This window comes from Lepidothrix coronata, unplaced genomic scaffold (genome assembly GCF_001604755.1).
Source record: "Lepidothrix coronata isolate B3197 unplaced genomic scaffold, Lepidothrix_coronata-1.0 Scaffold204, whole genome shotgun sequence".
NCBI classification, from domain to species: Eukaryota; Metazoa; Chordata; class Aves; order Passeriformes; family Pipridae; genus Lepidothrix; species Lepidothrix coronata.
Window position 1 is genome coordinate 405117 of NW_016690384.1, and position 27595 is coordinate 432711.

Consider the following 27595-nt stretch of genomic DNA (forward strand, 5'->3'; position numbering starts at 1 on the left):
AGGTTGTTTCTTCCTGCCCTTACCTCTCTGAGGCCGTGGTGACGCAGAGCAGAGCTTTGCTGAAGGAGCTCGGATGGAGATCCTGCTGCCATGCCTGGCTGCCTAACACAGGGATCTCGGGAGCACTTGAGGTGCTCAGGTGGAGGTAGAGACACTTGGTCTGACAAAGATGTGCCTTTGTTTGACCAACACAGTAGCAAGATAAGAATATACACCCCAGCTACCTAAAAAGTGTCAACCAAGTGGTGTCAGTGTTTCTGTGTTTCATTCAAGTGCTGTTTCAGAGGAAAGTTGCTGAAGTTTTAAGCTTCTGTTCCTTTCTGGGCCCTTGAATGGTCTGATTTGTCATGGTGGCATATGATTTGTTCATTAACTTTGGGAATCAGCAAACTGTACTTTGTCCTAACTTTGTGGTGTTGGGATGAGGTGTTTGGTGCAGGTTTCTATCGTGTCCATCAACTGTTTCAAAAACTGGCCAATCATGGGTATTATATTTTTTGAAAGAGCCACCTTGTGTTTTTTAAAGCTGGAGAAGGACTGGAAGCTGTTAGTTGTAACCTCCCTTTAATCACAGGTGACAAACCTTCTTCCTCCAAGCAGCCCTTAGTCCACTGCTGTGTCCAGATGAACTGCTGCCATGCTTATATAAATTGCTTGGCTCAGTTGCATAAAAGGTCACCCATTTTGGCATCCAAAAGAACAGGAGACTCATGACATCTGGCACCACAATCTCTAGTTTGAAAGAAAGAAGATGCGGTGACAAAATTGTTCCAGCACATGTTTTAATGTTGTTATAGAGACAGTGTAGGAGAAGGAAGGAAGACAAGAGTCTGCAGTTGTTCCCTGAAATCCAGGCTGTCCAGCGGGTCTTGTTAGTCCATATTCCTGAAGATTTTGCTGTCCCAGTGCGCTGTGGTCTCTGCCAGGTATGGATGACATGCCATAAGCCTCACACTCCCATCTCAGTGCCTTGGAATGCCAACACTGAAGGGGAGGGCAATGTTAATTTGCTCTCCTGATCCACACTGTTAAATCTCCACAGGAACACACTCTCTTGCAGCAGCTATTGCCCATCTTGGAGCCAGGCAGGTGACAGGGTCCTGCACAGTGCTGCCTGAATCTTAATGTCCCACTGCATTCTTCACCCCGTGAGGGACGAGCAGCAGTGTGCACTGCAGTGTTCAGGTGCTGCTGCTTCTACCAGCTTTGTTACTCTTTTGATGAACCTCTTTTGTGAGAGGGACTTTCAAATACATGACCGGTTTAAAGTTGCCTGGAGAGCTGTACTAGGTTTCCTTTGCTGTGCCTGTGAGGCTCTACATTTCCACCCTCCAGGGAAAGGTGTTCATGGCTCCTTTTTCCTGAAGAGAAAAGAAGAAACCCCTTCTCTTTTGCCCTCTATCCCTTCCTGCCTGGCAGGCAGCCACCATGATCCACCTTGCTGCAAGTTCCTACACTTCCATGTTGGCTCTAGGAGGGTTTTGCATGATGCTCTGGAGCTGCTCTTGGCTGTCAGACCTTGGCACTGTGCCACTCGAGTGGAGCTGGCCAAGTTGCCCTTTCTTTGAGCCAGCAGACCAATTTCTTTGGTATCTTCTGAGGTTTTCTTGTGAGTGGAGCTGTAAATGTGAGCTGCTTTCCTCTGTGCCACATTGTATGGCTTTATTTTCACACAGGGAAGGAGATTTTTGAATCTTAACTGTCCCAAGAGATTCTAATTATTTCCTTTAAAAAAAAATCAGATTTACTTGTATAATGACATAAAAGGGGTGAAAAGTAAAATACAGGAATGGAAATTAGGCTTGAAGTATACCTAAGCCCTGAAGTATGGGAGAAGCTGGTTTTAGGATGTGGCTCTGTGAGCTTGTACGCCCTAATTTCTCCATCTGAAAATTGAGGATCATGGAAAATACACCGGGTTCTGTAGGACCTGTGGAAAAACACTCCCAAAACAGCAAGCTCTGCATCACAGGTCTCCACCAAGGGAGAGGAAATAACTGCTGCTCTTCATTAGGGGTGTTGTACTTGCCTGATTTTAATGGGCCCTTGATGTTTTACTTGAGTTCACACTCGTTCTTCCTTAGGCTCGTGTTTGCTCCCTGATCTCCCCAGCCCTTCCCATTGGCACCGTGTCCTGGGACGCGTTGTTTACAGCACCAAGGCCTATCTCAGAGTCCTTGACTTTGGTGCAATCCATCTCAGCAGCCTGTCAGGGCTTGCTGTGACCCTGCATCCTCAGATCCTGCCGCGTGTGCCGGGTTCTGCTCTCCCTCGGCGGCAGGAAGTGCTGATTAGCTCTTCCTCCTGCTCCTCTGGGCAGGTCCCTGCACCCAGAGCTGTGCTTCAGCACCTCCCCTTCTCTGGGCACTGCGGTGCCTTGAGTGGTGTTTCTGACAAAGCCTCTTCAGTCAGCAGTCCCTTACAAACAGTACAAGGCTTTCCAGCCCAGCCAGTGCTTTGAGGAACCTGAGTTCCTTGTGTGAGGATGGTAAAGCCCTCCAGATGTCTGGGAGGGGCAGGAAGGGGGTGCTTGCCACTGCAAAATGAGCAGCCTTTCTCACGTCAAGAGCAGACATACCCAAGCTTTGCAGCAGGTTTAGAACTTTTGCATACCAAAACAAAATTGCAGCCCTTGGTTTTAGTACTGCCTCCCCCCTTCACATCTTTTAAACAGTACTGATGAGTACTTTTAAGAAGTACTAACTTGATCCTTATTCTTTTTGGGAAAGTTGGACTCATTCATCCTTGGAGTGTGGAAGTGGAGGTCAGGAACAATGGATTTGCCTGGAGACTGCAGGCCCTAGAGCGCCCCATTGGAATTATCTCCTCTCTTCCAGAGCATCTCCTTGCAAGAAGGATTCTGTTTGGATTTTTTCTCCCTTTCTGCTTTCAGAAATGACTAACACAGCTCCCTGAGGCACAGATTATGTGATCCAATTCAGGCTACTATTGTTTGTGGAGCAATGTTTGTCACCCAAATTAATTTACAAAGCAAAGAGAAAGTGCTGATAGAGGGGTTGCCTCTGGTTCTTCTTCCCAAAAGTGTTTAGAGGCAGCACACAATCTTCTCCAGCTTGAGACCCTTTCCTTGAACTAGATGTTGTGGTGATTGGGGATAGTGCCATCTCTGGGAATGCTTGGGCATCTCCTGCTTTAATCCATTTTGGAGAACTTGGTAGGGCCTGTTGGCGACCCCTTTGAGGCTCAGAATTTCAATGCTGCAGTTGGTTTCCCTGTGTTGTCAGCTGTCAGTCACTTACCTGTACCTGTCAAAGCACGATTGTGACAGGCTCATGTAGCACCTCTAAAACAAAAGCAGCTGGGAAATGAGATGGTTCAGAGAACTGTACACACCTGTAGCACCAACAGAACATTCCATCCACGCTTGTCAGTTTTATTTACCCAGGATCATAAGTAGGAATCACCCTCTCCACGAAAATGGCAAAATATAAATCCCTGTGTCTTGTTGCAGTACTCTCTGTTCAATTTTAGTTTCTCTTCTGGGAATTCACACAAGCACTGTTTAAGGGTTATCTGCCTTGATAGCTTTGTGTAGTGAATCTGTTCTCTTTTCCTGTTGTTGGAAAACCTTTTCTAGTACTGCACAGCTGTCAGCACAATAGAGCCACAAGGATTTTTTTATTTATTTTGGTGGGAGCAATGTCTGTAACTTATTTGGGTTTTTTTGTCGTTCCTCAGAGTCATTCACCACTGATAAAGGACTCCTGTGCTGGGTGGAGCAGAGGAGCAAATTGCACTTTGCTGCCAGGGACACATCCAGGCAGGGAAAGGCCATTGAGAACGTTCTGTAGTGTGCAATCCCTGTGAAGCAAACACCCAGCTCCTTGTCTTGTGCAAACTCAATGTGAAAATAACGGAGCTGCTTTTTTCCTGCTGGGATTTTGAGCTGGCTCGTCAACCTTGATGTCATTCCTTACTCCAGCTTGCTGCAGAAATGCAGGATGGGAAGGGAATGGGGAAATACATCCCTTGCTTGACTGTGTGATTACTGTAGGCTTAGCTGCACTCATTGCTGATGGAGATCTCTTATAGCAAGAGCTGATGGGAGGAGAGGGAAGATCCCTTTCCGCTTATTCACGTTGTCCTTGGTATCCCACTGCCAGCCATGGTGCTGGGTTTGCTTTAGCAGAGAACAGATTTCAGGGTGCTACATCCAGAGCTCGTGGTTGTCACCTGCAGCTCAGCCTGGTTTGGTTTGAACCAGTAAGGAGAGGCTCTCAATTACTTGGGTTTGCGTGGAACTTAATTCCTTAATGATGGATTTTTTGATTGTTGGTTTGGTTTTGTTTTTTAAAGATGAGGAGATTGTAAGACTGCTGCAGAAAAGGGTCTCTACTTGCCTTGTTTGATAACCTTGCTGCAATCAGGTTGTGTGACCAGGAGTGAAAAGGGAGCCTCGGAACAGCTTTATTTCCCTGTGGGACACCAGTCTTTCACTTTGACTGATGTTCCCATTGTAGCTCTGCTCCAGGGGCTCCTCTGCAATCTCTGCTCGGAAGGATCAGTCTCCTCCTTTGGCCACCATTTCCTGCAGTTAAGGCTCTCTGGCCAGTGTTTTCTGCCTGGGGGAGCCATGGAGTCGTAGGACTTGTGGAAGGAGCAGAGATAACAAGCACCCATCTGTTCTTCTCTTCCATGCCTTCGGGATGTCCGGGTGTCCCTGGTTAGAACTCCTCTCCGGATGAGATAGCGGAGGTGTCACTGTGGGGCAGTCAGGGCAGAAAACAATAGCAGGTCGAGTCCAAAAAACAACATTGACCAGTGAGTACATCTCTGCTGTCAGTCAGGGGCAGAGCTGCTCTGGGGAGGTCAAGGCTGGAGCTGTACCCCACATCCCCTCGGCTTCTTCCTCTGATAAACTTCCAGGAGAGCGACTACACTTGCTCTTCTGGAACCTTGGAGTCGGGAGCTCCACTGGGAGGAAGGCTGCAAGAGCCACAGCGTGTGTGAGGGCTTTCAAGCCTCTGTTCCTTGAGCAGTGACTGCTCCTTGGCTGAGTGGGATGTTCCAGTACTCATTTTTCTGCATCTGCTTTGTCATCCAGCTCCAGCCAGTGTCTTCGATGGGTGAGTAAAGAGGCATTGCCTTATTTCTGTTTGCCATCTGTAAAGGTTCATGCTGAGCCTTGGTATGCTTAAGTGAAAGGCTGGAAGATGGGAGAAATATTCTTTTCCTTTGAAGATGATGTAAAATTCTTTCCAGTTGGAAAGATCTTTCTGTCACAGAGCGTGAAGTCTCCTGTACTGGGAGAACCTCTCCTGCCAAGGCACTGTGGGATTTTCCTCTCCCTTTAGAGGACAGGCTCTATGAATAGCCATTATGCTACCTTTTCACCTGCTTCTTTGACAAATCTGAACTGAATTAAGTGTCATAATGCAGTGCTGCTCACTACGTTGCTTAGTTGTGCTGGAGCAGAGACCTCCAGTTACACAATCCACACAGGATTAATCTCTGCAGAATGGTGGGCTCACAAATGCTTGCTGGAGCCTGATTTGTCACCCAGTATATACGATCCCATGTCAGCTAGAGAACTGATGATATTGTCAAGATTACAAATGGAGAAGCTTTGCTTCATAGCTAATGCTTGTCAGGCTGAACTGCTCGGGCCACGCAAGGAGTGTTGGGGAGGAAAAAGAATTGAGCCAAGAAAAATGAAAAATGGAGGGAGCTGGAGACAGTGATATGTCTTGTGCAAACCCCCAAGCTTTCGTTGGTTGGGGAGAGGAGACGAGAAGTTGATCAGATTTTTTTCCTAAAAACTCCAATCTGTTTTCAGTACACTGTGCTGCCAAGGGCTGCTGGTGTCTGCAGGGAGGTTGGCATGGGGCAGCACTGGCACATCGAGGGTGGCCATGAGGATCTGCAGTGTTCCAAAGAGCACTGTCTGCTTATTCTGCTTGTTTGCCTCCCCCTCACTCCTGCCAGAAGCTCTCAGAGGAATGAAGGATGTGAGGAAAGGCTACCTCAGTTCCCCCGATGTGCCTTCTTGCCAGCTTCCTTTGAGCTACTGCATCTTCATCTCAGTATATTTTGTCTTTAAATTATCTTCTGAATGTTTAGGACTCAACGTGCTCTCCCTAGATGAGTGTTTCCAGAGGCTGTCCACAGAGGATATTTCATAAAGTTAATTGCATGAAAGCTAATGAGGCTGTGTGTATTTTTAGTGCTGCCCAGTTGGGAAGCTGACAGGGCATTCCCACTTCACCTCATTTGGCTTTGAACAGCATGAAAACCTTTTCATCTTAGTCAGTGACTCACCCTAAGGCCACACCAAATCCTCTGGTGGAAAACCAAGGGAGTTACATCGAGGGAAGCCCAGGGGAAGCTCTGTTTGGGACACATCTTTTCCTTTGGGGAAAAGTCAAGCGAGCTTTTGGAGGATGGGATTTCCAGCACTGCTGTTGTCTGTGGGTAAGGGCAGGCAAGGAGAGGTGGGTGAAATGGAGAGCTCCTGAGGGATCTCCTCAGAGATTCCCTCCTGCCTTCCCCTCTCTGCTGCTCAGGAGAGCTGGGCTGGTTGTGGTGGCAGTGAATCAGCTCCTCTGCCTGTTTTTGAACTCTGAGATTCCTTTCCTAACCCAGATCCGTGCTCTGCTCTGCAGCACTCCTGACTGTGGCAGCTGCTCCTGCATTTTATGCTGGATTTGAGACCAAACAAGGTGTGTCTGTAGCTGAGGAAGGTGCAAGGGTGCTCATCAGGAGAGATGCTGTATTTATGAGATACTTGTACAACATTCCATGTCTGTGGGACAGATATTTACAGAGGGCACAGCTAAATAAGGGTGACTTTGAAGTCCATTCTCTGAAGCACTTTAAAGTTTCCACTTTAAAATCAGTGGAGCAAATCAAAATAATGAACCAGGAAGGTTTGTGTCCAGAAATTCTAATAGAAATAGTATAATGTTCCTCCCCCCACCCAAATTGCATCACCCTATTGTTAAACAAAACAAAACAGCACAGTTTTAGAACTTAAAAGGAATTGTGCTGTGGGAAGTAGAGGCTATTCCAGTCTGAGATGCATTTAATCAGAATGATTGGTTGTATTAGCCTAATTTCAGGAAATAGTAATCAATTTTCCTTACTCAGGACAGGATTAGCATTCATTTTGCTTAATAGGGAATAGCCTGTCATGGATAAGTAGTCCTTAATCAGGTATTAAATGTAAGGGAAGATGGAACCTCTGGACTTTCAGTGAGGAAGCTGCCAAATCAGGCTTAATTAGAAGAAGACTGAAAATGTAATGAAGACTTAAAATCTTTATTTCTGTTCTCCCTATGGAACTCTTATGTTTTAAGTGTTTACAGAAGGTTCAGAAAGGCCTCTGAAAAGGGACACGCTCCTTGAGGACTGCATGATCAGACAGGGTTTGTGGCCTTGGGAGCAGCGCAGCTGTGTCAAGAGTTGAACATTTTGCTCTCCAGAAGGTCCCAATTCAGACCTTCATGCCATCTAGATTTTAAATAACAGTTGAGTTGACAACTCGACTGTAAGGGCTGGTACCAGCTGTAGGTGGGTTTTAAAAGAGACTGCATAACTTGTTTGAGATATATTCCTTTGCTCCAAGGCATCTGGGAGAGTTACCAGTGACTTCAGGAGGGGCTTGCAGGTTCTCAGTTAGGACTTAACAAAGGCTGGGTATCCTAGACTAGATCCAGTGCTCCCAGGTTGTATTTCCCATGGCAAAATCACTACCTGGCCCCCAGATTTGCTTATATCTTTTTTTTTTACCCCCTGTCAGCAAAGCGGCAAGTCAGGCTGTTGCATAATGTTGTGAGAGTTCTGTTGAGGTCTTGGAAGAACAAGTAAATTTAAGCTGAGCTGTCAGAATTTTCCACAAGTCAGCTTGCTGGTATGGCCATGTCTCCCTGGGGATCTCTATCACGGTGATTCTGTTAAGTCAGGGACAGAAAAGGAAATTATTTTGCATTGTTTACGGTTCTCAGTCGGTTTGATATCTACCAGCTGTTCTCTCTTGCTGCCTGCCCCAGCCCTGGACCCCTGCTCTGCCTACATCAGCCTCAACGAGCCCTGGAGGAACACGGATCACCACATCAACGGCTCCCAGGGGCAGCCGACGTGCGACAGCCAGATCGACGGGGAGTGGTACCGCTTCACGGGCATGGCGGGCGACGCCATGCCCACCTTCTGCATCCCCGAGAACCACTGCGGCACCCACGCTCCCATCTGGATGAACGGCAGCCACCCGCGGGAGCAGGACGGCGTCGTCCAGCACCAGGCCTGCGCCAGCTTCAACGGGAACTGCTGCCTCTGGAACACCACCATCGACGTCAAGGCCTGCCCGGGCGGCTACTACGTGTACCACCTCTCCAAGCCCAGCGTGTGCTTCCACGCCTACTGCGGCCGTAAGTGGCTCCCTTTTCCAAACCCCCTTCGTCCCCGGTGCCTGGCTTCGGGCTTTGCCACCCGTCAGGTGCGGGTGGTGGCCTGTCTGTGTGGGATCCGTGAGGCAGTTCCACCCACTGCGTTCTGCCGGTGGGAATTTTCCGTGGCTGACCCGGCTCGCGGTGATTTGGTGCTCTCTGTGGGCGCCATGGTTTGTCTTGGCTCACTGCCAAAGTCAAAATTTGCATCTCTGACGTGCAGTAATTAAAGCAGATTGTTTCTTAGCAGCTTCAGCGGTTCGTCTTTCCCAACGTGGGCCAGGTCTGGAACTGCTGGGCTGCTCCCAGGGCAGGAAGCTGATGGGACAAATGTGGTTATTTTTGTTGCATGCTCAGCACTTTGAGCTGACAGTGTTCTTGTCATGCCCTAGATTTTTATGACATCTGTGATGTGGTGGATTGCCAGGGCCCCTGCCTGGACACCAGTGACTGCACCTGTTCCCCAGGGACAACACTAGGACCTGATGGACAGACATGCCTTGGTAAGAGTGGGAATAACCTGTGCCAGCTACCAATGCTTTCTTTCCCTTTGTTTCATCGCTCACTTCTCGACCCATTGCCTTGCAAAGCAGTGCAAAACGTGAAGTATTCTAAGAGGAGTTTCCTCCCTTGCTGCCTAGAATAGGTCTATGATTCTGTCAGTGATTCCAAGAGACGTCCCACGACTGAATCCATTCTGGTGGCCCTGGAGCTCTGTGTTACGGAGACTAGATTTGCTTTCTGAAGGCAACAGCTGCACTGCCAGTAGCAGAGTCTCTTTGCAAGATTGTGGTACAGTCTCCCTGTGGTATTCAGAAAATGCTGTGCAGCCTGTTATTAGATGCTCTGTTGAATGCCTCTTTCCTCCCAAAAAAAAGTTTTGCTGGCTGGTGTAAGGCTGCACACTAAGCTCCACCATATTCCTGCCCTTTTGGGACATTGTCCATGGCCTGGGCCTTAAGGAGAGCCAAAGGACAGTAAGTCCCATCACAGCTGCAGTGGTTTTAGGCAGCATGACAGGGGGGTGTTCGGGGCGTTGGCATTTGGTGACAGAGACTGGCACAGCCAGAGGGAGGTGGAGGGCTGTAAGTGAGAGCAGAGTGGGGAATGTGGGCTTTGGGGATTTGGAAGGGAATCCTCATGGACCTCTGAGGAGAGGACGGCTGTGGTCGTGTGTGTGGTGCTGGGAGGAGAGCACCTGGACTGGGAGGTCAGGGAGAAGATGATCTGTGGGGGAAAGCAAGGGGCTGGAAGGGGTGGCCCTTGGGGAGCTGCAGAACCACGCTGGTGGATAAGAAGAGGTGAGGTGGAGGGAGGAGGAAGGGGTGCCAGTGTATGGAGGAGGTGGGATCTCGTCTGTGTCTTTGTGGCCTGATTTGGTGGGGAAGCTGAAAGCAGAGTTGGTCCAGGAGGCTGTGTGGCAGATCAGCCTCTTCCATACCGACTACAGCTGACAAAGCAGGCGTGGGTGGTTTCTTCACACCCCTCGTGTTTTGGGCATCAGGGTAGGGGCCACAGTCATCCCAGTCTGTGGAGAGAGCAGCCTGGCCCTGCTGCAGAGTTACTCTGGCTCACACTGATTCTGTGGAAGGGTTTTGCTTAAGCAGCTCCACATCTCTGCAGTCAAGTGGCTGACTTAGCTCTCTCAGGTAATTAAAAGCATTTATTGGCTGCTTCTGTTCAAGACTTCCAGTCACAGAAGTGCCCTTGACAAGCACCAGCACTCAATAAAATTGTGGCAGGCTCAGAGGAAAGGATTTCCTGCAGCAGGTAGGCTCGCAGGAGCCTGAGCCTGTCTGTGTGTGCTGCAGCTGCCTTCACCCCTCCATGGCCAGGCTGGGCAGGATTTCTGCACTGCTGCTTCTCCCTGGGATTCCCAGATGGCACAACAGCTCAGCTGGAATGATCACACTGGGTCACCAGCCTGCAGCCTCTCTTGTGTGGCTCACTCATCTCTCTAATGACTTTCTGTTGCGCTGAGTAATTGTGCAATCACGTCTCTCAGAGCAGCTGTGCCAGCCTTCCAGAGAAACTAAATAAATCCCTATTAGCCTTTCCTAAATGGAGAATATGCTTCTTTTCCCAGCTCCTCATAAAAAGAGGGGCTGATGATGCTGCAGTAATGCAGCAGAGCGGCTGTGGCTGCCCCATCAAGGGGCAGGTTGGACAGGGCTTGGAGCAACTGGGCTAGTGGAAGGTGTCCCTGCCCATGGCAGGGTGCAATGAGATGGGCTTTAAGGACCCTTCCAACTCAAACCATTCCATGAATGTTAAACAGCTCTGTGCACCTCCCTGTGCTTCTCAGTACATTACATGCTTTGAATCCCAGAGTAGAACTGCTGATCCTCAGTTACATTTTCATTTGCAAGCTCAGTGGTTAGGTAAGGTCTTGGACTTCCCATCACACATCCACCAACTCAGGGCATTGCCTTTGACCTCATGAATACTTGGATCCATGTCCTACTAAACCATGGATAAAATCAGCTCAGTGCTCTCCCGGTCCAATCTCGAGACAAACAGAAGTGTCCCAGAAGTGCTGGTTGTCACTAGTGTGGAAGAGCAGGGACAGATCTGTGTGTTGTAGAACCTGAGGGACCAGCAAGGGGGATTGCTGGGTACAGCCCTTGACCACGACAAGCTCTAGGCCCTTCTAACAGCATCTCCGTGCCTTTGCCAGTTAGCCCTTTCCCTCTTCACCTTCTGTTTTTAAGCAGCTTTAGTTTTATTTTTAGAAGGGAAAGTGTGGAGCCTGTCACATGTGTGAAAAGCAGTGTGTCTGTGTGTCTCCTGGACATGCTTCCTGCCTCCCAAAGCAGGGTAGCAGCCAATTCTTTGGCTAAAAATATTCAATTCACGTCGCTTGTGGAAGGAGACACCAGCACCAGCTGCAAGCTGTGGGCACTGTGAGTGTGTGGGACCACTGATACCTAAGAAAGCGCCTCTCTGACCTGTCTCTTAAAATGATATCTTGCTTTTTTTTCTTAATTTAAGCTTCTGACATCTAGTAAATGCCAGCCTCTAAGCTGTTTTGATAGAACCTTGATTGATAACCTCAGTATGCTGGCCTGCCTAAGAGAAATTGTTAGTTTTGTGGCTTAACAATAGCAATGTCTGTCCCTTCCTCTGATTCACTTTTTGTACGCAGAGATGAAATCAGGTTGAAGAATGAGAATCTCAGAGAAAAAGTACCTTTCAAAAAAAAAGTAAAGCAGACAGACACAGAGAAAGTTTAGCCTTTAAAACAGGATTAGCAGGAGTTTTCAGAGCTTTACCAAGAGATTCAAAAGCCGCTGTCAGAGAGATTACTCATTATATTCCAGAGTTCAGGAAGTGTTCAGACAGCACTCTCAGGGCACATGGTTGGGTTATTGGGTTGTCCTGTGCAGGGCCTGGAGTTGGACTCGACGATCCTTGTGGGTCCCTTCCCATTCAAGATGTCCTGTGATATGATCTCTGCTGCCCCGATCCCGTTCAGGAGGCCAGGAAAGCCAGTCTGAGCAGTGCTCCCACGTGCCAGCTGTGTGTTTACTGAGGGCATGTTCTGACACTGGTTTGGGGTGATTTTTTTCAGATGAAAATGAGTGTGAGCAGAACAATGGAGGCTGCAGTGAGTTCTGTGTGAACCTGAAGAACTCCTACCGCTGCGAGTGCGGGGTCGGGCGCACGCTGGGCAGCGATGGCAGAACCTGTGAAGGTGAGGCTTCAGCTGCCACAGGGACAGCATGAATCATTCCCTCTCCCTTGCAGCACTGCTTCTCTCCTGGCTCCTTGCAGCTGGGATTAAATGTCACTCATATCACCTCTGTGCTTGCCAGTGGGGTTGTTCCTAAAATATCCTTCTAAGCAAGCAGAGAGAAGTCTCCTTGTTGTTCTCCCTGCCTCATTCACTTGTGTTAGGATTTGCTTGTGTTTACCTCCATGGGGGAAAGGCAGCAGTGAATCTGGAAGACTGGTTGTCCACACGGAACTGGTTATTGCTGGAGTTGCTGGGATTTGGCTCTGGAGATTTGGGGGGGGGAACAGATTTAGCATTGCTGGGTTTTGGCAGCTGAACCTAGGTATGGGGTAATGTCATGAGATTAGAGCATGAGGATCACTTTAGCCTCCTGGGGCAGAGACTGAGGAGAGGGGTGCCAGTGTGTGAACAGAAGTTAGATTTGAGATTTGGGCTGCATTTTGGCTGTTTGGTGTCTGTGAGTGGTTAGCTGTGGGCTCATCTGCTACAGCTCCTTCTCAGGGGTGGCACAGCCAGGCTGAAAACCCTTGATGAGTTTAGACTGGTGGCTTAAAGACCAAATGGTAGGTTTGATCTGTTGTCACTAACAGTGTACAGACATCTCTGGGGCAGAAATAGGCAAACTCAACAAAAATAGACTTGTACCTGATGTTTTCTGTGGTGAGCTGTGAAGAGCTCTGTGCCCCCTCCAAAGCAAAGCTGCTGTGTGGGGTGTTCACAGATACTGTGGGGCCTCAGACAAGAAAAACAGCTGCAGATGTGCCTCACTTTTCAGCTGCCCAGAAGAGCTCAATCTGCTCCCTGAGCTGTGTTAGCAAAACATCACTCATGCAGGCAGTGACACTGCCCTGGGAATGCTGTGCAGAGAGCTCCTGAAGTCCTTGTCACATCATGTGGGGCCAAAAATGGTCTGTGAGCTTTGTCCCTTCCACATCCAGCTCTGAGCTGGTAGGAGGCCATGTAAACCAGCTGTGAAGTTTTTATTCCTGACACTCTTCTGACAGGGCTGGAATAGTCTGTCTGGAAACTTGTTTGTGCTGTTCCCAATGTTGGTTTTTAGGGCCTTTGATATATCATTTAATTTCCCCTTCTGTAAGAAGGATGGTGCTTTTCACAAGTTTAACACTGCTGCTGGGGATTTTTACAGTCTTGTTAGTGAGTTTTATTTCTAAAGATGTGCCCTCAGCTTTGTGAGCCCTTAGAGGATGTGATTTACTTGTGAGCCACCTCACAGCTGTGGCTAAAAAGAACAAATGCAAGAGATTTAGTTTGATTACATGAGCTGCTGAGGCTGAGTAGGGTTAAAAGTATCATATTCCATTAGGATGCTATACCCATTACTTTGACTCATATGGAGTGTTCAGGCTCTTGTTTTCCATGCACTGTATAGGAGTCAGTATGGGATTTCCATTCTTTTCTTTACATTTCAGTGAAAACCACAGTCATTTCTGATGGCAATCTTGAGGAAAAATATTTTGTATTTATGATTTGTTTATCTCATGTACTATTGTTTCAGTGAGAACAGTAGTACTCATCTAGCATACTCATCCCAAAGGGTTAAAAAAAATCAAGCAGTGAAGATTATTTCCAAAAAAATCATGACCCTGGTTTTTTTTTTATAATAGGAAGCCAACAAGAGCTGGAAATGGCCTTACTTTCCTTAGGTTTTCAAATGTTCAGAATGTATCTGGATGACCTTTCTGGCTCTTTTCTGTAGCTGTAGTAGCCAGGAATATGTTTTACACAAAAACTCAGGTCCTCAGAGAGTTGCCTCACCTGAATGGATAAGATGTAAGACATGACACATCCTCCAATTAGCTGTGCTGCCCTCTCTACTCTGCTCTTGACAGTGGGGGAAAATTAGGAAGGGAATGAACTTTACACCCTGAACTCGTGTCATGCTGTCCCTGAGCCAACCTCAAAGCCTTAGAACTCCCAAACCAGCAGAATTCCTGCTAAAGAAACTCCTATGAGCAGAGTTTCATCCTCACCCTACAGAGGGGTTGAAGGAATCTGGTACAGCCACCCCCCTCACAGCTGGGGAACCCAGGGGGAATGAGCACATCATGTTTTCTCTGGTGTTTCCTGCTGGAAATAGGAGCTGGCTCCCTGCAGGGCTGTCCTCCCCAGGGCAGCTCTCCTGTAAAGCTCAGGGCTGTCTTTCTGCTGGTGTTGAAGGGAGGGAGTGGGGTAGAACTTTTAAGAGGATTTTCCTCCCACCTTTTCGAAGAAAGAAACAACATAAAAATTTAGTTTAAGAGGATGTCTCAGGAGAGACAAACAACAAGGGCATGTAGTGACAGGACAAGGGGGAATGTTTTTAAACTGACAGAGGGCAGGTTTAGATGGGATATTGGGAAGAAATTCTTCCATGTGAGGGTGGTGAGGGCCTGGCACAGGTTGTCCTGAGAAGTCATAACTGCTCCATCCCTGGAAGTGTCCAAGGCTAGGCTGGATGGAGCTTGGAGCAACCTGGGATAGTGGAAGGTGTGGAACAAAATGGTCTTTAAGGTCCCTTCTTACCCAAGCCATTCTATGATCTTTAAAGGGCCAAGGTGCAGATTGCCTACTCAGTGGGATTTAATTTGGTAATTCTTTTTCACAGAATTCCTTGTTAACCTCATGGGCAAATGACAAACACAGGAAACTGTACAATTAAAAAGAGGGTTTCCACTGCATTTTCTTGGAAGCAAGCTCTGCCCATGCTGCTGCCTTGGAGCTGTGTTGGCCACAGTCTGTGTTGGTCAGGGGTACGTTGGGGCCCTCAGGGTGTGCTGATTTTCCTTTCTCTCCCAGAAATCGAAGGCTGTCACAACAACAACGGAGGCTGCAGCCATACCTGTATTGAAGTGGAAGACACCTACCAGTGTGAATGTCCAAGGGGACTTGTTCTATCAGAAGACAACCACACTTGCCAAGGTAGGTCAAGAAAATCTCCCCAGCAGCCTCTGTCCCCCAAAAGTATGTCTGAAGGAACTTTTCTTCTTGGTTTTGTTGTCTTCTCTTAGTCTGTCCTTTCCAGTTTGATTAGTGGAGCTTTGTCATTAGTGACAGATCATCCAGAACTGAGAGCCTGAAGGCATTGCTCTTTTAACCAGGCAGGAGGACAGCCACAGGGCCCTCCTGGGTGCCTCTTGCATTACAGGTGGTTTTGGCAGAGTTCACTTACAATTAAGATTGCATAATATCTCCTATTGTACTGCTCTGCTTCAGCTCTGTGTGCCTCTGACAAACTGGTGCTGTAGAACTGACATTTTCCATGCTTCAGACTTGAAAATTTCAGCTCAAGTGGTTCAGTCACTTCCAACAATGGGGTTAAAAAGAGAGGCATGTTTTCTCCAAGTATCTCAGTAGCCATTCCAGTGAGCATTCCTATGCCTTGAAGCAGGGCACTAGCTTTGATACAGGGTGTTCCTGCTGTCCCTTGGAAAAGTGCCTGGGATACATCCTTGCATAGAGGCAAGGACAGCATTATCCTTGGAAAACCTTCCATGTGAACTTTACACAGGGAGCCTTCCTGCTGACTCACTCACACCTATGGCATGCACATGGAATGAACAGGTTCCATGTTTTGGGATGGGATTACCTTTACAAATACATCCCAAGCTACCAGCAGTCTGGTGTCTCCTGATGTGCTCAGAGAACCTCTTGCAGTCTGATGTGTCACAGAGTGCCCAGACACCAGCTGGAGGGACAGATCCAGACTTCACAGGGGCCAACAGGGCAGGTGTGTCTCAGAGATGAACTTGGAATGGTCCTGCTTGATGGAATTTCTGCTTTTTTTGAAGCCTTTTAGAAGTGCAGGGCTCCCAAGGCTGAGCACTGCACACTTGGGATCCCACAGTGCTGCTGGGGGAGGTGGAGGTGGCATTTCCAAGAGCTGTGACTACATTCACTGATTGAAGGTCTGATGGATGGATACAGAGCAATGATTTTCAGTCCTGTCTCTCTGAGGCAACCCCAGCAGGGTTGGGAGCCCTGGATTTCCCAGCCAATGTTTCTCCTGCTTGTGAGGCTGATTACTGAGAGCAGCAGCACTGCCGGGGCCAGGCAGGGCTGGGGATGCAGCATCTCATGGAGTGGAATTGCTTGTTCCTCTCCATGTCATGGATTTACATCCCTGTGCACTGGTCTGTAGTTCTGAGCAGATATGGAGCTGTACCACACAAATTTTTATGAGATCTAATCAGGTTTATATTGGTTCAATTAGCAGTGCAGGGCAGGCACAGTTGCCTGAAGCAATTGGCTCTGCAGCCTCTCCACCCTCCTCTGCACTGTCTCTATGTTCAGAACAAACATTAATAATCTTCCACAGAAACCACAGTCTTGACTACATTTTTTCCACAAAGATACCAGCCAGCAAAACACTTGGAATTTTGCAGCCCATCCTAGTACCCCACATCTTTCTGAAGTGCAGGGGGAAATGCTTTTTCCTCCCCCCTCCTCTGCCCAAGCTTTTTGTGCCTGTAGGCAGGGTACGACACTGTAGTTGGTGTATAGCAGTGGGTCAGGGAATCTGTTCTGCTGGGCAGTCTGTGCAGAAGGATAACCTCTGCTCCAAGCAGCTGCACTTTGGAAGGCTGAGGAAGGAACCAAAGGCTGGAACACAGTGCCAACAACAGCAGACAGCAAAAATGAGCATTGGGCTCACCACAGAAGCTTCCTACCAGGGTTAAGTGTTAGTGCAAAGCAGAGTTTAAAGTGGAAATGAGGAGGCTTTCCCAGTACTCACAGGTGATCTGTGGTGTATGAGGGTGAAAAACTGAAATGTTTGATTTGCACAGCCTGGATGAGGCTCTCAGGAGCAGGACATGGATGCTGACAGCAAGTCAGGAGGGTGCAGAGCTGACATCAGCTCTCTGAACGGATGCCAGAGGTTGGGAATAAAAGTGGGCTCCTTGGCATCAGGATAACTCATTTCTGCTGGGCATCTCAGTCCTGGCAGTCGGGACCTCACCGCTTACCCTGGAATAACATGTTGTCTGCACACCTTGTCATCTCCTTTGCAGCTCCCCTGTCCTGGGGGAAGGGGGTCTGCTCAGAGCCAGATCCCGCTGAGGCACCGGCTCTGCTCGCAACACCACTGACAAATTGGTAGAACTGAAACACTGCTCTCAGCACTGGTTACTATTCCTTGGACAAATGTCTGGGGTGGTTTGAATTGCATTACCAGCTCCTCTGACATGGTCAGTATGAGGAGTTTCCCCCAGTGTTTTCCCAAGGAGCCAGGATTTGTCTTGATTCACCAGTGGATCTGCCTGCAGGTTTCCTTCACTTGTATGCACACAGGTCCTGCAGTGCCAGAGCATGGGGGCAGTGGGGTCTTCTTTCTCCTCCTTTGTGCCAATCAAAGACATGCAGAAACAGAGATATCCTTAACCAAACTGGTCCTGAACTTAGGAAAATTGCAGCTGGGGTACGAACTGTCTTGCTCTGAACTTCACCTTTATAAAATAAAAGCATGACATTTTCTTATTTATCAAGGAGTCACTAGGACAGTGAGGCTTTATATCCAGATTGAGCCCATCAGTTCTCCGAAGGATGTTCCTCTGTGTGCATTGTGCTGTGTTCCAAAGTCTCTTTGTCTCCTCCTGAGCTTTGCCATCCGACGTGCTCCGTTATTCCCACCTGCCGATGGAGGGGAAGTTAAGGTAGTTCTTAGTTCTTTAAGCTTCTGTTCTAACCCAGCAATGTCATTATGGGAGCATATTGCTGTGGGCACTCTGCATACATTTTAGCATATCACCTTGAAAAGATCAAGTTTTTATTAGAAGTCCTCCCTGCAGGTGTAGAGGCTGTTACAAATACCTTGGCTAGAACAGGAGAATTTTTTTAAGGGGAGTAAAAGGCATGTCTTAGCAGTGTGCCTTGTATTCAAGATCCAGAATCCTAAGTTATGTAATTAATGACCAAAATTAAGGGAAAGCAGGTCATATGAATGTCAAGGACTGAGACTGTAATTTTGGCAAAAAGCTTGGGCAGCTAGTAGATTTGCAAAAAGTTTTGTCGTGGGATTTTAAAATATAATAAAGGGAAATACTGTAAGGGGATTGTTTTTCTGGCACCAGTACACTTGTCCTGTCTCCCAAGGAATATATATATAGCAATTACTTTTTTATTGAAGATTATTCTCTCTTCTTTCCTTCTTCCTTTTGCCCAAGCTGTATGTTTTCTGCCACTTCTTATGTAATGGAATGGTAATTTAAAAAAATTCACGTGGAGATCTGTATTAAAAATTCAGAGGTTGGAAGGAGGTGGGAATGAGTGAGATAATTGGGTTTGTTTGTCAGAGCTGGGTTTATTGCTTATAAAAATATTATTATGGCATTTTGAGGTGCTTCCATTTTAGCTTGGTATCTATATGGAATTACTCTGCCTTGTTCTGATGTGTTCTGGATTTGATGTAAAATCTGATTAAGGGTCTTAAAAAATGGCTTTGCCTGGGGTGTTGTGAATTTGATATCCATATCTGACAAAGGCTCTTCCCAGGACATAGATAGCAGTGCAAGAGATATCAATCAAACCTGTGCTGAGTATTAAGTAAAGCTGGAAATGCTGCACAGCCAAGTTTCTGCTTCAAGTGCGGTGATTGTCTTCATTGTCTTCTGAGGCCTCGCTGTGGCTGGAGAATTTGGGGCCGTGGTAGTTCAGGTTTGTGTTGTGTAGGTAGGAATGCAAGATAGGCAGTTCCTGTGGGGAGATAGTAATGATAAATGCTGCACAGGATTCCCCTTTTTTCCCGATAATAACTGGTACAGCCCTTCCCCAGCTCTCTGGTAGCTTTGTAGTGCAGACTGTTATTATGGAGACTTCTCTTGCAGTTCCAGTGCTGTGCAAGTCGAGTTCTATCGAGGTGAACATCCCAAAGGACCTGGTTGGAGGCCTGGACCTTTCCCTCATCAACACTTCATGCAAAGGCGTCTCCAACGGCACTCACGTCAACATCCATTTCTCCCTGAAGTCCTGTGGGACTGTTGTAGATGTATGTACTGTACCTACTGCCCTGGCTCTTGGGATCTCTGCATTTGGGGACTTGGCTGTGGCTTCCTTGGGGAATAGGGTTGGTTTAGCTGTACTATCAGAGCAGTTTCCTGTGTTGCTGTGCAGCTGGTCTCTGAGTAGACCCGGGCTAACATCCCAAAGTAGGAGAGCTTGTTCCACCTCCCCTCCAGTGGTGTGTCTGTCAGCATGGGTGCTGCTTTCTGCTCACCTGGTGCGTCACAGAGGGAGCTTCACTGTCACGCCAGCGTGGAAGGCACAAGTGCTGTCACTCCTCACCCTCCTGTTGAGACAGATTCTGGTCTTCTCTTCCAAAATTTAAACTGGCAGCTGATCAGGAACCAGAGAGCCCATCTTAGCAGATGGGTGGCACTGGAAGCCAATTCCTCAGCTTGCTGCAGGAGTGCAGTGCATCACAGCCAACAGCTAACTGAGCCCTTGGTTGGTAAGTGAGGGTGAACATCGTTCTGGTTGCAGCGTATAAATTCACAGAGCTGTGCCTTCCGTGGCTACTTTGGGTGTCCTGAACAAAGTCAACCCAGAGAGGTCCTTCTCAGTGATCTCCCCTTTCCCTTCAACACCTCTCTTTGCTGCAGGTAATAGATGACAAGATCATTGCCACCAACCTGGTGACTGGCTTGCCGAAGCAGACCCCGGGCAGCAATGGGGACATCATCGTGCGCACCAGCAAGCTGCTGATCCCGGTGACCTGCGAGTTCCCGCGCCGCTACACCATCTCCGAGGCCTATGTGCCCAACCTCAAGAACTCGCCCCTGGAAATCATGAGCCGCAACCAGGGCATCTTCCCTTTCACCCTGGAGATCTTCAAAGACAAAGACTTTGATGAACCCTACAGGGGGGCTCCTCCCACCCTCAAGCTTCGGGACTCGCTGTACTTTGGGATTGAGCCCTTGGTGCACGTCAGTGGACTAGAGACACTTGTAGAGAGCTGCTTCGCCACTCCCACCTCCAAAATCGATGAGATCCTCAAGTACTACCTGATTCAAGATGGGTGAGTTCACTGTTCCCTCTCTTGCTGGCTGTTGGATGGGAATTGGCAGTGGGGCTGAGTTGTCTTGTCTGAGGCAGGAAACACTACCCCTTTTCCACAGTAGTTTATCTGCCCTGCTCCCAGCAATCACCAGCAGCCATCAAGCTGAAACCACCTGTCCCATCAAAAGTAATTGGGAGAAACTGTGGGAGACAGTGAAAGAGGTTACTCCGAGTGCAGCCTTTACAGGCCATATTTCCCTGTAACTAGCCTTGTGGATAACTGAGTTGGCTCCTGTAGAAAAGATTCTCTTTTCTGATATCCTCTCCCTGCCAGCCACAGACTACCAAACCAATGGGCAGAACCCCCTGATGGCCATGTGCTGCTGCCAGGCAGCTGCTGCAGCAACTGGAGCAAGTTTCTTAATTTTCTCATAATGGCCTTCTTACAGCATGAGCCAGAAGACTCCATTGCTGATCCTAGTTGAAGCTCCAGGAGCATCCCTCTCTCTGATGTCAGTGCAGCAAACTTAGGGTCCCTCAGATTGGCTGTAATTTTCTGGGGGTTAGTGATCTTTGCAGGATATGCTAAAAACAATTCTATGTGGATCTGTGGGTTCTCTGTAGTGGGTTTTGCATCAGAGGTTTGGGGAGCACTGCTGGGGGCTCAGCTGTGGCTCCTAAGATGATCCTTGTTTTCAGACACTTCTCTGGGTGCCAAAATGACTGTGCCATGCTACAGCATTGCTGTGGAGTGTTTGCATGCAGGAGCTTAACCAGACAATGCTGTGGAAATGTCACAGTCTGCTGTTCCTCTAGGGAGGGAAGTTCAGTCCAGGGAATATCTAAGGCATACCCGCAGTGTTGTAGCCTGGCAGTCAAGATACTGTGCTTGTGTAAGCCCCATGTGTTGTCTGCCAGACCATCTAATGAGGACAACAATTATTTCCTCAGCTGCCCAGGCTAAATCACCCACCCTTACAGCTGGTGATGACAAGTCCTGTGTCGTTGTCTCACAGCAAAAGGGTCCTGCAGTGTAAAGTACCCAGAAATTCTCTTTTCATCTCCCAATGAAGGATTCAGCTCTCCCTCCATCCTAGGCTGCAGTCCTTCTGTGCCTGACATTTCTGGGCTTTATGAGCAGATTTGTAATGGGAGAATTGATTTTATTGACTCCCTGCCTTGGCTCTTCCTGTAGACCCTTCACAGAGTCAAGGCTCCAAAGATTCATTAATTTCTCCTCATGAGTGATGGGATTCAAAACAGCAAACAAAACCTGAGCCAGATGGAGAAGGGAGAAGGTAGCAAATGTCATGCCTTAAATTCACCCCAGCACTAGTTGGAGGATTTACGGCACCGGCAGCCCCTTGGTACCTGCAGAGGGCATTGAAACTTCACCAAAGGGAAAAGTGGGCTGGAGCCTCATCCAGCCTGCTCCTCTCTGCAGCCTCACTGCAGGCCCCAGTGTCCCCAGACTCACCACCCCCGTGGGCTGGGCTGTAGTTAAACTGCTCACTAGTGATGTGCTATCGAACTAACTGGGGTTCTTTGTCTCTCTCTGTCTCTGCGCTTGCAGCGATTCAAAAGTAAGATTAGCTGAATAAATACTCTGCTGAGTTGTCCCTGCTCCAGACAGTTCTGTAATAACCCAGTTTCCTTCCAGCAACCCAGCCCCAAAAGCCCAGGGCAATAAAGATGGGATTTTTAAATTATTTCGATTATGTAGGATCAGACCTGCTGGAGTTAACTGCAGCTTCCAGAGGGGAACACTGTTCAAATTTGAGGGGATTTACCTTGGACTTAGGGATGGGGAAATTCTCTCTACTGCTTCCTTCCCTGCCTTCTCCAGTCAGCAAGAGGTGGGAGCCGCCTTCTGTGGGACTCCAGCCTTCTCCCCGTGCTGATGTGACCACCCTGGAAACCAGGATTTTTCCAGGTCCCTCCCCTGTAGTACCCTGCACTGCTGCTAGCCCAGCCAACCCCAGAGCAGCTCTCCTGCTTCTGATCTGTTCTTCCTCTCTCTGAAAGCACAGTGCAGCCAAAGGCACTGACCAAAGGCCCAGGTGATGAGTGTTGAAGCTCTCTGGGGCACCCGGAGCGAGGTCGTGTCATGCAGGGCAATGTGCTGTGGTCAGGAGCTGTGCTTTAGCTGAGCACCATGGAGTGAAGGGAGTTCCACTGCAAGGCTCACCTCAGTTACACCTCGGGCTGCCCCTCATTTGTAGGCTGAAGTGGATATTTTATTCTCCAAGCCCTCCTTTCTACCTTAGAACCCCCCAGCAAATGGGTCAGAGCACAGCTCCCGTGGCACTGCCAGTCTGCTTCCTGAACTTAAAGCACAGTATGCACAGAAAAGCATTATTTTCCCTGTATCCTGACCAGGCTCACCCATTTTCCTTCCTTACCTGTGCTCCCTGTCCTTCCCTACCTCTCCAAGGTGGGAGACAGAGTCTGGGAGTTTCCTAGGAGAGTGGATTAGGGTATGGCCCCACACAAAATGCAAAAGGGCTTGTCCCCATGACTCAGGAGGTTTCTGAGCTGGTTTTGTCCATATATCCCTGATTCTTGCTTGATGTTCTCCCATCTCCCTAACCCCAAACCAGTATGTTTCCTGCCACCAGTGTGGCAAACCTTTGGAGAACTTGAGATTTAGGAGTCAGTTTGAGCCGGTGTCCAAGAATCATCACAGCTGATGTGCTCACAAATGAGGACAGCCCTACGAGTTGACTTCACAGCCCCAAAGCTTGGTCAGTCACCCATGAGAAGTCTTTAACTGTCATTCCTTACAGTCAGATGCCTTCAGGAATACTGCTTTTAACAGCAGTTTTATTCTAAACAACTGAGTGTGTTTGGCCTCAGGGGGGAGGAACCTGTCCGGTTTTGTAGATGCACAGTGGTGGTTTATCAGCTCCCTGGGGATGGGTTTTGTGTTTGCCTCCAGGGAAGTGCTGCAGACAGGGATATCCCTTCAGGCCATGGAGAAATAGTGGTGAAAATAATGCTGGGATCAGAGCAGTGCCTAGTGCTCCCAGGAGCATGTGCTGCTCTCCTGTATGGAGGGCATGATCATATATTGCTAGTGATGGAAAAATTGAAATTATTAATTTAATGCAGTGAATTTGAGCTGTCTGACCAAGTCCAGCAGGAGGAAATATGTAAATGATACAAAGCAAAGCAAATTTGTTTTTTTTTGCTTTCATCATCTGTGATATTTTAGTAATGTGTGTACAGGCTTCATTTTAAGCATAATTTATGTGCATATATATGTGTACACAGAAGTACATAACACATTCAACAGTGTATAACACTGCAGACTGTTGCACAGGAAGGTGAAACGAGGACAGACTTGCCTGCAGCTCTCTGGCAGTCCCTCTCTGAGGGGACTGGCCCAGGTCCTGCCAGCTCTCTGCTGCTGAGCTGTCCTTTGTCTGGAGATGCTATTAGCATTGCTGTTGTTTTCCCCCATCGTTCTGAATTTTCTCCTGTGGCCAAAGAGGAAGTAGCAGGGATGGTAGCTTAGCTTGAGAGAGCCAAGCCCTCCTTTCCTTTCTCTGGTTAAGTAGGCTGGAATGTCTTTTTCCACTTCTGGGAAAGCCATTAAAAGCCTGTCCCTCTGTTTCCCTCAGCTGCGTGTCCGATGACTCCGTGAAGCAGTACACGTCAAAGGACCATCTTGCCAAGCATTTCCAGGTTCCTGTGTTCAAGTTCGTGGGCAAAGACAACAGGGTAAGCTCAAAACTCAGCTCTCAGGTGATTGCATCAGCTCTGATCTGACCAAGGAATCTCAGCACCAGGGTGGCTGTGTGAGAGTGCAAAGGGGTGGAATGGCTGGGCCAAGGCAGGTGCTGCTGGGCCTGTTTCAGCAGTTGTGTCTTTCAGGAGCCTGACACAGGTGCTTTGGGACAGACTGATAAAAACAACTAAAATTAAGTTGTGGAACATCAATGCCAGCAGGCTAAAATCATTGTTGTGTCCAAGGTGGTCTTAGTGGACCCTCGTATGCTGGGCGAGAAGGTGTTCCCAGTCACCAGGCACATTTTGCAGTGTCCTGTCTTCAAAACAGGACAGTCTATAGTTTGGAATCTCTTCAACCTTGTGTCTTCTCTAGCTCTTGGGAGTACAGATGCCAGGATTCCAGGTGCAAGGTCACCATCCTGTTCAGTTCAGTGTGAAACCTGGCTGTCCAGGCCAGTGGCACTCTGGGGCAGAAGCTCAGTAGTGAGAGGGCAGTTGAAGGATAATCCCATTTCCCTAATGCAAACAGCTTTCCTTTTCTGTGCTGGAATAAACTGGGTCTTCCAGTCATTGTTATGCTCAGCCAACACTGCTTACTCCACAAGGTATAAAGCTGCTGCTCCAGCTACCAGAGAGCCTCATCAGGGCTAAAACAAATGAGATCTTCCAAAATTCAGGAATTTTTCTTGGCCATCTGATTGCCACTGCTGTCTCCACCCTGCATCCATCCTCCCAGCCTGAGCCATGGATTCTGCTTCAAACCACACCATTGATCATGTATTTGTGACTGCTTGCTTGCAGGGATCTTGCTTCTTCTCCTTGTCATGTATGGGGCAGGGAGCAGCAACCCTGTCCCTGCCTTTGCTGTGCAGGATAACAAGGCAGCTGTCTCCCTGCTCTTTGCATTCTCCTCCTTCCTTCAGCCCCTCATCACCCAGTGTTTCCCTCCTTTTCCCCTCAGATTCTTAGCTTTATGTTTTCTCAGCCCACTTTAAATCCTCTTGCACGTTTCTCTCAGCCCATCTCTGTGTGAGGCTTCACGTGTTCTTGACCTGATCCCTGCCATGCAGCTCCTGCCAGTCCATGCAAGTTCTTCCAAGCTTATTCCTGGCGTTTTCATCCCTTCTTCTGGAGGATCATTTCCCGCCTTCCTATCCCCTGTGTGTGCACCCTTGGCTCACAGACAGATGCTCTGAGATCTCAGCCGGAGCGGCCGGTTTGGCTGCGGGTGGCGATGGTGGACACAGACCCTGTCGGTGCAGGGACAGAAGTGGCTGTGCCATGGCAGTGGTGTGGCTCGTGCTGTGCCAGCAGTGCCAGTGATTCCCAGAGCGCTGACCCCGTCCTGCTGTGTCCCCACCCCCAGGAGGTGTTCCTGCACTGCCGCATCCTGGTGTGCGGGGCCCTGGACGAGACGTCCCGCTGCGCCCAGGGCTGCCGGAGACGCGCGCGCAGGGCGGCCGAGGAGGAGGAGGAGGAGGAGAAGGGATCTGTTCGTGTGGCAGAGGAGGAGAAGGGATCTGTTCATGTGGCAAACCACGTCCTGACAGGGGGCCCCATCAGAATCGACTTTGACGACTGACACCCACCCTCTGGAACAGCATCTCCGACTGAGGGCGGCCTTCCTTATCAGTGCCTTCCTTATCAGTGCCTTCTGCCATGGCTGTTTGGGAAACAAGAGGTATTTGGCAAAGCCCCACTTGCACCTCAGGACTCATTTCCCTAACCCTATGATGATTATTTGTGTTTTGGACACCCGGACTGCAGAATGGTTTGGTTTTACCTGCGTTTCTTCCCAGCAACCCTTTGGCTGGAGGGACCCTGTTGCTTTGCAGACCGGAAGCGTTTCCCAGCTTTGTCTTTCCCTACATCCACCTACAGGCTCTAGGACTGTTTGTCCTTGGCTAAACAAATGTTATCCAAGGCCTTCTTGCATCAGACAGTACAAATAGTATCGTAGCTGAATGTGTTTGCTGTGCAGTTCTGTGAGCGATGCTGAAGCTTCTGGGTGACTGTTAATAAAAACAAGTATAAAATATTCTATCTCATCATTTGTAAATTCCCTGGAGCTGTACAATTGTCGTTACAGGCAGCCAAAGCTCAGCTCTATCACAGGCACATTTAAATGTTATTTTTAAAAGTGAAAGGTATTTAATAAGATTTGATTTTTTAGTGTCTTTTGGTAATTGCATGCAGTTTAATAGTGTTTCTGCCTATATTTAGTGTATCATTATTTTTCTCCCTCTTCTCCCACCACCAAAAGTGCCTTTGCTAAGTGCTCTGGCACCTTGATTGTAAGAGAAGCACCATTAAACATCTATAAACACCCCCCTCCCAGGCGTGCTGCTACCAAATGTTTGTTTGGAACTTGTGAGGCTTCGCCCCGTTAGACCATGGCTCCAACGGAGGGATTAGAGGAATGCACAGTAATTATTTACAGGAATCACTTGTAATGTGGGCAGTTCTCAGGACAGGGCTGTCCCCTGGTGACAGGAGACACCAGGCAGCCTTGTTCAAGTGACTGTAGCTGGAGACACAAGGACTGGTGGCATCGTGGTTGTCAGGAGTCTCTTGGGGCTGTCAAGCTCCTTCCAAAGAAAACATAACAGATGATCAGCTCGGTCTCCTCTGGGCTTCATTCAGGAGCGGGAGCGCTGCAAGGTGAAGGATTGGGGATGTGGGGTGAAAGAAAGGAGGCACAGTGAGCAGTGAAGGACAAAGGAGAGGCAGGAACAAGGATGAGAGAGGAAGGATCCGTCTCCACCACCGGCTGTGGCACTGCAGTGCATTCCTGAGGTTTTCTACAAGAGGCTTCTCCATGTGCAGCTCCGTCCTGCGTGTTAGGAGGTCTGCTGGAAGGCCCCTATCCTTCATTACCTGTGTTCTGCTTTGGTTGAAGGCAGCCAAATTACTGCAAAAAAGATTTGTTGCTGCTTTCAAATGGATGGGGAGCCTGTTTGAAGGGATCATTTAGAAGGGAGTCACAAATTACCTCAACAGTATTCCATTTCACAGATTTATTTGCTCTGGCAAGTGAGATTCCAGTGAGGAATGGGCATTTAATGGGCTGAGAGTTTCATGACTTTTCTAAATAGCTTCATGGCTGCTTTTCCAATCTGGGAATATGTGTGTATTTTAGAGTAAATCATCATTTCTGTGATGATAAGTAGGCATAAGTGGAAAGACACTGTTCCTGTGTTATCTAGCCATATGTGAAAGAAAAAGAGAGGAAAAAGCCTCCTCCTAGGATTGCAGATTCACATCTGCATTAGGACCACACGGGTAGTTTCTTCCTGTCACTTCTTTGTTCAGGCAGCCCTTGCTATATATACTTGTTTTGATAAAACAAGTGCTGGGAAATTAAATTAATGATCTGGGGCCTTCTGGAGAGGGAACTGGTGTTGTTTGTTCATGTGAAAGGGATGTGGGGGAGTGATGGAGGGAGAGGTTCCTTTCCTGGCTTATTTCAGTTATTGTGCACGTTATTTAGCTCTTCCTGGCAAGTTCATATGAAGCAGCTTTTCTGCTCTGCAGCTCTTTAGCTAAGAAATCCAGATTGGGATATCCAAAGTATCTATGGCTTGGAATATCCAGGTATAAACGCCTATTTACCTGAGGTCCTAGTCCCTGCTTTTATGCCCCCAGTGGAAACAGAGATTGCTGTCTGTGGAGGGCCCATTGGCTGAATGGCTTGAAGTCAGCAGGAGGTGAAAAATAATCCTGCCAAGACACG

The 27595-nt window shown here is 48.3% G+C and overlaps 1 protein-coding gene and 1 long non-coding RNA gene across 5 annotated transcripts; one reads left to right on the forward strand and one right to left on the reverse strand.

The window, feature by feature from the left end:
- On the forward strand, window positions 1–26193 carry OIT3 (oncoprotein induced transcript 3). Of its 4 annotated transcripts, XM_017832655.1 has the most exons (11): window positions 1–145; window positions 6624–6680; window positions 8010–8384; window positions 8795–8905; window positions 11974–12096; window positions 14935–15057; window positions 18960–19120; window positions 19734–20149; window positions 23754–23853; window positions 25229–25336; window positions 25370–26193. In XM_017832655.1, exons 1-11 carry the CDS (start codon window positions 91–93, stop codon window positions 25442–25444), a joined length of 1704 nt encoding a protein of 567 aa, XP_017688144.1. In that variant the 5' UTR covers window positions 1–90; the 3' UTR covers window positions 25445–26193. The 4 variants fall into 4 exon arrangements, with proteins under 4 accessions (XP_017688144.1, XP_017688143.1, XP_017688146.1 ...); XM_017832654.1 differs by having other exon boundaries at window positions 25229–26193; XM_017832657.1 differs by lacking the exon at window positions 6624–6680 and having other exon boundaries at window positions 25229–26193.
- Window positions 17370–19315, reverse strand: LOC108506066. Its single transcript, XR_001877666.1, has 3 exons — window positions 19134–19315; window positions 18663–18828; window positions 17370–17766 (listed from the first exon to the last, which is right to left on the reverse strand). It is a non-coding gene; the product is annotated as an uncharacterized LOC108506066 (long non-coding RNA).
- Window positions 26194–27595: the final 1402 nt, after the last annotated feature.